This window comes from Zosterops lateralis, assembly GCF_965231275.1.
Source record: "Zosterops lateralis genome assembly, chromosome: 32".
Lineage (NCBI taxonomy): Eukaryota > Metazoa > Chordata > Aves > Passeriformes > Zosteropidae > Zosterops > Zosterops lateralis.
In genome coordinates, this window is record NC_139792.1 from 1689584 (window position 1) to 1700455 (window position 10872).

Below are 10872 nucleotides of genomic sequence, written 5' to 3' on the forward strand. Positions count from 1 at the left end.
TCCCGTTCCTGGCCCAGGGGTCCCTCTGGAGGGTCCCATCCCCAGTTCTCTCCCATTCCCATTCTCATTCCCGGTCCCTCTCGAGGGTCTCATCCCCAGTTCTCTCCCATTCCCGTTCCCGGCCCAGGGGTCCCTCTGGAGGGTCCCATCCCAGGGCTCTCCTGTTCCCATTCCCAGCCCGGGGGTCCTCCAAAGGGTCCCATTCCGGCGGTTCTCCCATTCCCGGTCCCGTTCCCTCTCGAGGGTCCCATCCCTGCAGTTCTCCCGTTCCTGTTCCAAGCCCAGGGGTCCCTCTCAAGGGTCCCATCCCGGGGCTCTGCTGCTTGAGGCCCGGGGTTCCCTCCAGAGGGTCCCATTCCGGTGGTTCTCCTGTTCCCATTCCCGGTCCCTCTGGAGGGTCCCATCTCCGCGGTTCTCCCGTTCTTGTTCCCAGCCTGGGGGTCCCTCCAAAGGGTCCCATCCCTGCAGTTCTCTTCTTTTCCCGTTCCTGTTCCCATTCCCTCTGGAGGGTCCCATTCCTGTTCCTCTCCTGCTCCAGTCTCTCCCATTCCCGCTGCTCTCTCATTCCCAGCCCGGGGGTCCCTGCAAAGGGTCCCATCCCTGCAGTTCTCTCCCATTCCCATTCCTGGCCCAAGGGTCCCTCTCCAAGGTCCCATTCCCGGTGTTCTCCTGTTCCCATTCCCAGCCCGGGGGTCCCTCTGGAGGATCCCATCCCTGCAGTTCTCTCCCGTTCCCATTCCCAGCCCAGGGGTCCCTCCAAAGGGTCCCATTCCCGGTGTTCTCCTGTTCCAAGCCCGGGGGTCCCTCTGGAGGGTCCCATCCCTGTGGCTCTCCCATTCCTGTTCCCAGTCCCTCTGGAGGGTCCCATCCTCGGAGCTCTCCCGTTCCTATTCCCAACCCAGGGATCCTTCTGGAAGGTCCCATCCCCAGTTCTCTTCCGTTCCTGTTCCAAGTTCGGGGGTCCCTCTCAAGGGTCCATCCCGGGGCTCTCGTGCTCCAGGCCTGCGGGTCCCTCTGGAGGTCCCATCCCTGTGGTTCTCCCATTCCCATTCCTGGCCCGGGGGTCCCTCTGGAGGGTCTCATCCCCATGGTTCTCCTGTTCCCATTCCCGGCCTGGGGGTCCCTCCTGAGGGTCCCATCCCTGTGGTTCTCCCGTTCCCATTCCCAGTCCCTCCTGAGGGTCCCATCCCTGCGGTTCTCCCGTTCCCATTCCCAGTCCCTCTTGAGGGTCCCATCTCCACAGTTCTCCCATTCCCGTTCCAAGCCCGGAGGTCCCTCTCAGGGGTCCCATCCCGGGGCTCTCCTGCTCCAGGCTCGGGGGTCCCTCCTGAGGGTCCCACCCCTGTGGTTCTCCCATTCCTGTTCCCAGTCTGGGGGTCCCTCCAAAGGGTCCCATCCCTGCAGATCTCTCCCGTTCCCATTCCTGTTCCCGGTCCTTTTGGAGGGTCCCATCCCCGGTTTTCTTCCGTTCCCGTTCCCATTCCCATTCCCAGTCCCTCTGGGTTCTCTCCCGTTCCAGGCTCTCCCATTCCCGTTCCCAGCCCGGGGGTCCCTCCAGAGGGTCCCATCCCGGTCCTCTCCTGCTCCAGCCTCTCCCATCCCCGGCGTTCTCCTGTTCCCATTCCCAGCCTGGGGGTCCCTCCTGAGGGTCCCATCTCAGGGCTCTCCTGTTCCTATTCCCGGCCCAGGGGTCCCTCCAGAGGGTCCCATTCCCGGTTCTCTCCCATTCCCATTCCTGTTCCCATTCCCAGTGCCTCTCGAGGGTCCCATCCCTGCAGTTCTCTCCCGTTCCCGGCCCGGGGGTCCCTCCAGAGGGTCCCCATTCCCGGTTCTCTCCCGTTCCCAGCCCGGGGGTCCCATTCCTGGCGTTCTCCTGTTCCCATTCCCGGCCTGGGGGTCCCTCCTGAGGGTCCCATCCCCGCTGTTCTCTCCCGTTCCATTCCCGTTCCCGGCTCCCCCGTTCCCGCCTCTCTCATTCCCGTTCCCGTCCGGCCCGTCCCGGCCTCGCTGGGCCCGGCGCTCTCTGAGCGCAGCCCCAAACCCCACCAGGGACCCCCAGCCCTTCCCGGGGCTGCGGCAGGAGCCGGTTCCCCTCAGGGAAGGCTCGGGGAGCGGGCCCGGGCCCCGGGGCGGCGGCGGGGCCGGGCGCGGTGGCGGGGCCGGGCTAGGCCGCACATCCCCGGGCTGCCGTGGCGGGCCAGGCCGGGCCGGGCCCGGGCCCGCCGGGGGGACACCAGGAGGCGGGAGAAGGGGCTATAAAACACAGCTTTAGGCGGCCGTACCTGGTCCGTGATGCTGAGAACCCCCATGTCGGGGCCGCCCTCAGCGCTCAGCAGCTCCCGGCATCGGGTCCGGCTCCGCTCGGGGCGGCGGCGGGGCGGGGCCACGGCGGGGAACGCGCCGCCCACCGGGACAGACGGGGCGGGGCCACGGGGACGGCAACGGGGCGGGGCTACGGCAACGGGGGCGGGGCTACGGCACAGGGGGCGGCGCCACGGCACAGGGGCGGGGCCACGGCACAGGGGCGTGGCCACGGGGACGGAACGGGGCGGGGCCACGGCACAGGGGCGGGGCCACGGGGACGGAACGGGGCGGGGCTATGGCACAGGGGGCGGGAACGGGGACGGAACGGGGAGCGGGAACCGGGGACCAGCATCAACATGGGGGAATGGGAACCGGGAACCTGCATTGCCACGGGGACCGGCATCAACACGGGGAGCAGTATCAACACCGGGAACCGGCATCAACATGGGAGAACAGGAACCGGGAACCTGCATTGCCACGGGAATGGGAACCAGTATCAACACGGGAATGGGAACCGGCATCGACACGGGGAATGGGAACTGGCATCTACACGGGAACCAGCATCGCCCCTGGGAAACGAGAACCGGGAACTGGCATCCCCACGGGGGAAACAGGAACCAGGAACCTGCATTGCCACGGGAACGGGAACCGGCATCAACACAGGGAAACGGGAATGGGATTGACACGGGAAAACAGGGAACGGGACCGGCATCAGCACGGGAACCGGCATCACCACTGGGAACCGGGAACTGGCATTGACCATGGGGGAATGGGAACTGGCATCAACACGGGAACCAACATGAACATGGGGAACGGCATCAACACGGGGGAAACGGGAACCGGGAACCAGCATTGCCACGGAGAACGGGACTGGCATCACCACAGGAACTAGGAACTGGGAACCGGCATCAACACGGGGAACAGGGACCAGCATCAACACAGGGAACCGGCATCGCCCCTGGGAACGGGAACCAGCATCAACACGGGGACCAGCACTGGCACGGGAGAATGGGAACCGGCATTGCCACGGGGGAACCGGCATCACCACAGGGGAACGAGGGGAACGGGGGGCAGTGGCTGCTGTGGGCAGGGATGGCCAATGGAATTCCCAGGGAAAGGGATGGAGAGACAGTGGAAGACCCCCGGGACCACCTTGGGCAGGAATTGTCAATGGAATTCCCAGGAAAAAGGGATGGAGTGACAGTGAGAGACCCTTGAGCAGAGATTGACACTGGAATTCCCAATGAAAGGGATGGAGTTGACAGTGGGTGACCCCCAGCACCTTCTCCCACCATTCCAGCACTTTTTGGGGATGGAGGAGCCACTCCATGGGACCCCTGGGACCACTCACAGTGGTGGGAGAAGATCCTGGGGTCTCTGTGTGCTCTTCTATGGGATCTGTCAGATGGGAATCCTGTCCTTGAGCAGCTGCTGGTGGTCCCAGGGGTCCCACACAGTGACTCCTCCATCCCAAAAAAGTGCTGGAATGATGGGAGAGGGTCCTGGGGGTCTCCGTGTGCCGGTTCCATCCCTCTTTGTGGGGTCTGTGCAGAGGGAATCCCATCTCCGGTTGGTCCCGGTTTGATCAGCCGCATCCCCATCCCACACTACACTTCCCATCATGCCCCGCACACCCTCCTACTACAACTCCCATCATCCCTCGCTCGGGGGCTGTGGAGGGGGCGTCTCCTCGCCCCGCCCCTTGACGTACACGACGCGGTGACGTCACGGGGTGAGAGGTCAGGGCGGCGGCGGCGCCCCCGGTCCCGGTTCCGGCCCGGCCTCGGCCTGGTCCCGGTCCCGGTCCCGGCCCCGCTGATGGCGGCCCGGCGGCTCCGCAGCGCCCTCCAGCTCGGGGCCAGGCCGCGCCTGCGGGCCGCGGCGGCTCCGCCCGGCAGGTGAGAGGCGGTTCCCGGTGGGGCGGGCGGGGCCTGGAGGTCACAGCGGCCCTGAGGGCACCGGGAGCACCGGGGGCGCCGGGGACACCGGGATGGTGCTGTGGGGGGGTCCTGAGGCGGTCTGAGGGCACTTTGAGCAGCTCAGAAGATCCCGGTGGGACCAAACCGGGGGTCGCGGTGGTCCCCAGCCCCACCGGGGGTTGTCACCGGTGTCACCGGGACAAGGGCCAGCCCCGAGCCCGCCCGGCCGTGTCCCCACAGCGGTGACCTCTGCTCGGGGACACCCACACCGGCCCCGGTGACGATTCCCCCGGGAATTATCCCGGGAATTATCCCCGCTCTTGTCCCACCCCGCCCGGGGGTGGCACCGGGACATTTGTCCCCGCCGGGATTTGGTGTCCCCAAGGTCGGGTTTCCAGCCCCTCCTGGTGCCAAGAGCGGCGCCGGGACAGCGGGAACCGGCCCGGAGCCACCGGGGGGAGAATTCCCGTCCTGGGAGGGCTCGGGAAAGGGTCTGGGGGGGTCAGAAAGGGACCCAGGCCCGGCGGGAAGGGGATTGGGAAGGTCTGGAAGGGGATTGGGAAGGTCTGGAAGGGGATTGGGGAGGTCCGGAAGGGGATTGGGGAGGTCTGGAGGGATTGGGAAGGTCTGGAAGGGGATTGGGGAGCTCTGGAGGGATTGGGGAGCTCTGGAGGGATTGGGGAGCTCTGGAGGGATTGGGAAGGTCCGGAAGGGGATTGGGGAGCTCTGGAGGGATTGGGGAGCTCTGGAGGGATTGGGGAGGTCTGGAGGGATTGGGAAGGTCTGGAAGGGGATTGGGGAGCTCTGGAGGGATTGGGGAGCTCTGGAGGGATTGGGGAGCTCTGGAGGGATTGGGAAGGTCCGGAAGGGGATTGGGGAGGTCTGGAGGGATTGGGAAGGTCCGGAAGGGGATTGGGGAGGTCTGGAGGGGTGTGCAGAGCCCTGGAGGGAATTGGGGAGCCCTGGAAGGGGATTGGGAAGGTCTGGAAGGGACCTGGAGGTTCAGGAAGGGACCTTGGACAGTCCAGAAAGGAACAGGAAGGGCTGGAAGGGATCTGAGTTGATCAAGAGGAGACCTGGGAAGCTCTGGAAGGGTTTGGGGAGCTCTGGAAGAGCCCTGGGAAGCTCTGCAGGGGTTTGGGGATCTCTGGAAAGGACCTGAGGAGTTCTGGAAGGGTTTGGGAAGCTCTGGAGGGGTTTGGGGAGCTCTGGAAAGGCTTGGGAAGGTCTGGAAGGGACCTGGAGGTTCAGGAAGGGACCTTGGACAGTCCAGAAAGGAACAGGGAAGGACTGGAAGGGATCTGAGTTATCAAGAGGAGACCTGGGAACCTCTGGAAGGGTTTGGGGAGCTCTGGAAGAGCCCTGGGAGGCTCTGGAGGGGTTTGGGGAGCTCTGGAAAGGACCTGAGGAGCACTGGAAGGGTGTGGGAAGCTGTGCAGGGATTTGGGGAGCTCTGGAAGAGATCTGGGAAGCTCTGGAAGGGTTGGGGAACTCTGGAAGGGCCCTGGGAAGCTCTGGAGGGGTGCACAAAGCACTGGAGGGTTTTGAAGAGCTCTGGAAGGAACCTGGGTAGCTCTGGAGCAGTTTGGGGAGCTTTGGAAGGAACCTGGGAAGTTCTGGAAGGGTTTGGGATGCCCTGGAGGAGTTTGGGATGCTCTGGAGGGACCTGGGGAGCCCTGGAGGGATGTGGGGAGCTCTTGAAGGGTTTGAGAAACTTTGGAGGGATTTTGGGGAGCTCTGGAAGGGTTTGGGAAGCTCTGGAAGGGCCCTGGGAAGCTCTGGTGGGGTTTGGGAAGCTCTGGAGGAGTTTGGGAAGCTCTGGAGGGGTTTGGGAAGCTCTGGAAAGGCCCTGGGAAGCTCTGGAAGGGTTTGGGGAGCTCTGGAGGGGTTTGGGAAGCTCTGGTGGGGTTTGGGAAGCTCTGGAAAGGCCCTGGGAAGCTCTGGAAGGGTTTGGGAAGCTCTGGAGGAGTTTGGGAAGCTCTGGTGGGGTTTGGGAAGCTCTGGAAAGGCCCTGGGAAGCTCTGGAAGGGTTTGGGGAGCTCTGGAGGGGTTTGGGAATCTCTGGAGGGGCCTGTGAGGCTCTGAAAGGGACCAGGCAGGCTCTGGAGGGGTTTGGGGAGCTCCGAGGGGTGTGGGGAGCCCTGGAGGGGTTTAGGGAGCCCTGGAGGGGTTTGGGAAGCTCTGGAAGGGTTTTGGGAACCTCTGGAGGAGCCCTGTGAAGTTCTGGAAGTGTTTGGGGAGCTCTGGAGGATCTGGGGGAGCTCTGCAGGAATTTGGGAAGCTCTGGAAGGGTTCGGGAACCTCTGGAAGGGGCCTGGGAGCCTCTGGAAGGGTTTGCAGAGCCATGGAGGGATTTGGGAACCCCTCGAAGGATTTGGGAACCCCTGGAAGGGTTTGGGAAGCTCCGGAGGCATTTGGGAAGCTCTGGAAGGGTTTTGGGGAGCCCTGGAGGCCCCGCTGCCCCCCGGAACGCCCCCAGCCCCGCTGTCCCGCCCCGTCCCTCCCGGTGACCGGGCCCGTCCTGTCCCTCCCGCAGGCACACGGCCCCGGGGGGGCTCCGGCTGTCCCGGCTGTCCCGGCCCGGCCCCGCAGCCGGGGAGCCCCGGGCCCAGCCCAGCCGCGCCTTCCTCAGCCTCGCCAACAAACGCAAGGAGTACTCGGAGCGCCGCATCATCGGGTGCGTGGGGACGGGGCTGGGGCTGGGGCTGGGGCTGGGGCTGGGGCTGGGGCTGGGGCTGGGGCTGGGGCTGGGGCTGGGGCTGGGGCTGGGACTGAGACTGAGACTGAGACTGAGACTGGGGCTGGGACTGAGACTGGGACTGACCTGAGCCTGATCCTGAGCCTGACCTGAGCACAGCCCTGAGTCTGACCCCAGTCCCAGCCCCGAGCCTGACTCTGAGCCCAGCCCTGAGCCTGAGTCTGACCCCGTTCCTGGCCCTGACTCTGAGCCCAGCCCTGAGCCTGAGTCTGACCCCGTTCCTGGCCCTGACTCTGAGCCCAGCCCTAAGCCTGAGCACAGCCCTGAGCCTGAGTCTGACCCCGTTCCTGGCCCTGACTCTGAGCCCAGCCCTAACCCTGAGCACAGCTCTGAGCCTGAGACTGACCCTGAGTCTGAATACAGCCCTGAGCCTGACCTGAGCACAGCACAGCCCTGAGCCCAGCCCTGACCCTGACTCTGAGACTGACCTGAGCACAGCCCAGCCCTCAGCCTGAGCCTGACCCCAGTCCCAGCCCTGAGCCCAACTCTGAGCCCAGCCCTGACCCTGAGCACAATCTGAGCCTGAGCCCTGATCCTGAGCACAGCCCAGCCCTGATCCTGAGCCTGACACTGAGCGTGACCTGACCCTGAGCCCTATCCCAGCCCTGAGCCTGAGCCCATCCCCAAGCCTGAGCCCAGCCCTGAGCCTGACCCTGAGTCTGAGTCCAGTCTTGAGCCTGACCCTGAGCCCAGCCCTGAGTCTGAGTACAGCCCTGACTCTGAGCCTGACCTTGACTCTGACCTGAGCCTGAGCCCAGCCCTGAGACTGAGTCTGACCCCAATCCTGGCCCTGAGCCTGATCCTGATCCTGACCCTGAGCCCAATCCCAGCCCTGACCCTGAGCCCTGACCCTGAGCACAGCCCTAAGCCTGAGCCTGAGTCTGAGACTAACCTGAGCTTGAGCCTGACCCCAATCCCAGGCCTGAGCGTGAGCCCAGCCCTGAGCCTGTCCCTGAGACTGACCCCTGAGCCTGAGCACAACCCTGAGCCCAGCCCAGCCCTGAGCCTGAGCTCAGCCCTGACCCAGGTCCCAACCCCAGTCCCAGCTCCAAGCTCAGTCCTAACCCCAACCCCAGCCCCAATCCTGCCTTCAACCTTCACCTTAACCCCAACTCCAGCCTCAGCTTTGACCTTGACCCCAACCCCAGCCCTGACCCCAACCCCAGCCCCGGCCGCAGCTTCAACCTTGACCTTAACCCCAGCTCTAACCCCAGCCCTAATCCCAGCCTCACCCCAGCCCCGAGCCCTGTTCAACCCCAGCCCGGGCTCCAGCCCTGCCCCTAATTGCAGTTCCAGCTCCAGCCTTGCCCCCAGCCCCGACCCCGATCTAATCCTGACCCCAAGCCCAGCCCCACTCCTGACCCCAACCCCAATCCTGATTCCAGTCCTGGCCCCACTCCTGACCCAAATCCAATCCCCAATCCTGACCCCAACCCCAGCCCCAATCCAATCCTGACCCCAATTCCAGCTGCAATCCTGACCCCAGCTTCAATCCCAGCCCCAATCTGATCTTGACCCCAGCCCCACTCCTGACCCCAATCCCAGCCCCAGCCCCAATCCAAACCTAACCCCAGCCTCAATCCTGACCCCAATCCAACCCCAATCCTGGCCCCAACCTCAGTCTCAATCCTGACCCCAATTCCAACCCCAATCCTCACTCCAACCCCAGCCCCAGCCCCAATCCTGACCCCAGCCTCAGCCCCACTCCTGACCCCAGCCCCAATCCCAGCCCCACTCCTGACTCCAATCCCAGCCCAAATCTTGACCCTAGCCCCAATCCTGACCCCAACTCCCATCACAATCCAATCCTAACCCCAATCCCAGCCCCAGCCCCAATCCTGACCCAAATTCCAGCCCCAATCCTGACCCCAGTCCCTGTTCCACTCCTGCCCCCAGCCCCAATCCTAACCCCAATCCTGACTCCAACCCCAACCCCAGCCCCAATCCCGACCCCAGCCCCAGTCCTGACCCCAACCCCAATCCTGACCCCAACCCCAATCCTGACCCCAATTCCAGCCCCAATCCCAACCCCAGCCCCACTCCTGGGCCAAATCCTGACCCCAGCCCCAGTTCTGGCCCCAGTCCAATCCTAACCCAAATCCCAACCCCAATCCAAACCTAACCCCAGTCCCAATCCTAACCCCAATCCTGACCCCAATCCTGACCCCAATCCTGGCCCCAGCTGAATCCTGAGCCCAACCCCAGCCCCAATCCTGACCCCAATTCCAACCCCAATCCTCACTCCAACCCCAGCCCCAGCCCCAATCCAAACCCAACCCCAGTCCCAATCCTGACCCCAATCCTGACCCCAATCCTGACCCCAATCCTGACCCCAATCCTGGCCTCAGTTGAATCCTGAGCCCAGCCCCAACCCCAACCCCACTCCCTGGTGTCCCGCAGGTACTCGATGCAGGAGATGTACGACGTGGTGGCCAACGTGGAGGATTACAAGAGCTTCGTGCCCTGGTGTAAGAAATCCGTGGTGGTTTCGCGGCGCTCGGGGCACCTCAAGGCCCAGCTGGAGGTGGGGTTCCCCCCCGTGCTGGAGAGATACACCTCCATCGTCACCCTGGTGCGCCCACACCTGGTCAAGGTGAGCTGGGAGCACCTGGGGAGGCAGGGGAGGGGCTGGGGGAGGCCTGAGGGGGATGAGAAAGGGCTCGGGCTGGAGAGAAGGAGCCTCAGGGGGGAAATTTTACCCCAAAACTCCCTGATGGGAGAGTGGAGTGGGGTGGGGTCAAAATTTGCTCCCAGGGAAGAGCAGGATGAGAGAAAACAGCCCCAAATTCCTCCAGGAGAGGCTCAGGATGGACAGCAGGAGGAATTTTTCCATGGAAAGAGCTGTTAGGAAGTGTCTGGAGAAAAGGAGGTTCAGAGGGGAATTTTCACCCCTAAATTCCCTAAAAGGAGAGTGGGATTGAAATCTGTTCCCAGGGAAGAGCAGGATGAGAGAAAACAGCCCCAAATTCCTCCAGGAGAGGCTCAGGATGGACAGCAGGAGGAATTTTTCCATGGAAAGAGCTGTCAGGGTTTGGAAGTGTCTGGAGAAAAGGAGGTTCAGAGGGGAATTTTCACCCCTAAATTCCCTAAAAGGAGAGTGGGATTGAAATCTGTTCCCAGGGAACAGCAGGATGAGAAGAAACAGCCTCAAATTCCTCCTGGAGAGGCTCAGGATGGACAGCAGGAGGAATTTTTCCATGGAAAAAGTGGTCAAACCTTAGAACTAATTGGATAAAAGGAGGCTCAGAGGGGAATTTTCACCCCACAACTCTCTAAAAGGAGAGTGGGATTGGAATCTGCTCCCAGGGAACAGCAGGAGAAGGGAAAACAGCCTCCAGTTGTTCCAGGAGAGGCTCAGGTTGGACTTTCTTCACGGAAATCTCTGTCAGGCCTTGGAACTGCCCAGGGAAATCTGGAATCCCCACCCCTGGCTGTGTCACCCGGGTATCCCGGGCTGGGCTCCCCCAGGAGGGTTTTCCCAGGAATTCCCGGTGATCCCTGTGGATCTGAGCTCTCCTTTCCCCTCCCCAGGCCGTCTGCACCGACGGGCGCCTCTTCAACCACCTGGAGACCAACTGGCGCTTCAGCCCCGGCATCCCGGGCTACCCCCGCACCAGCACCGTGGATTTCTCGGTACGGACCGCCCCGGGCTCCTCCCGGGCTCCTCCCTCCCCGCCCGGGCCGGGGGAGGCGGGGCTCACCTGCCTCACCTGTTCTCCTCCTCCTCCTCCTCATCTGCCTCACCTCACCTGTTCTCCTCCTCCCTCCTCCTCCTCATGTTCATCCTCATTCTCCTCCTCTTCTCCTCCTCCTTCCCCTCCTTTTTCTTCTCCTCCTTTTTCTTCTCTTTCTCCTCTTCTCTTCTCCTCCTTCTCCTTCCTCCTCCTCCTC

At 63.6% G+C, this 10872-nt stretch overlaps 2 protein-coding genes and 1 long non-coding RNA gene across 3 annotated transcripts in view; 1 reads left to right on the plus strand and 2 right to left on the minus strand.

Moving 5' to 3' along the window:
* Positions 1-2384, minus strand: part of ANKRD52 (ankyrin repeat domain 52) — a 72234-nt gene extending 69850 nt beyond the window's left edge. The window contains exon 1 of the mRNA XM_083880990.1: positions 2283-2384. Within this exon, the coding sequence (XP_083737116.1) occupies positions 2283-2309 (27 nt within the window). The 5' untranslated portion in view covers positions 2310-2384. The remainder of the gene's footprint in view (positions 1-2282) is intronic.
* Positions 2385-4037: 1653 nt separating this feature from the next.
* COQ10A (coenzyme Q10A) overlaps positions 4038-10872 on the plus strand; it is a 9239-nt gene continuing 2404 nt past the window's right edge. The window contains exons 1-4 of the mRNA XM_083880951.1: positions 4038-4202; positions 6760-6900; positions 9382-9574; positions 10513-10614. Coding sequence (XP_083737077.1) covers positions 4123-4202; positions 6760-6900; positions 9382-9574; positions 10513-10614 — 516 coding nt within the window. The 5' untranslated portion in view covers positions 4038-4122. The remainder of the gene's footprint in view (positions 4203-6759; positions 6901-9381; positions 9575-10512; positions 10615-10872) is intronic.
* On the minus strand, positions 5180-6668 carry LOC310920894. The gene is made up of 2 exons (XR_014592063.1): positions 6606-6668; positions 5180-5552 (listed from the first exon to the last, which is right to left on the minus strand). It is a non-coding gene; the product is annotated as an uncharacterized lncRNA (long non-coding RNA).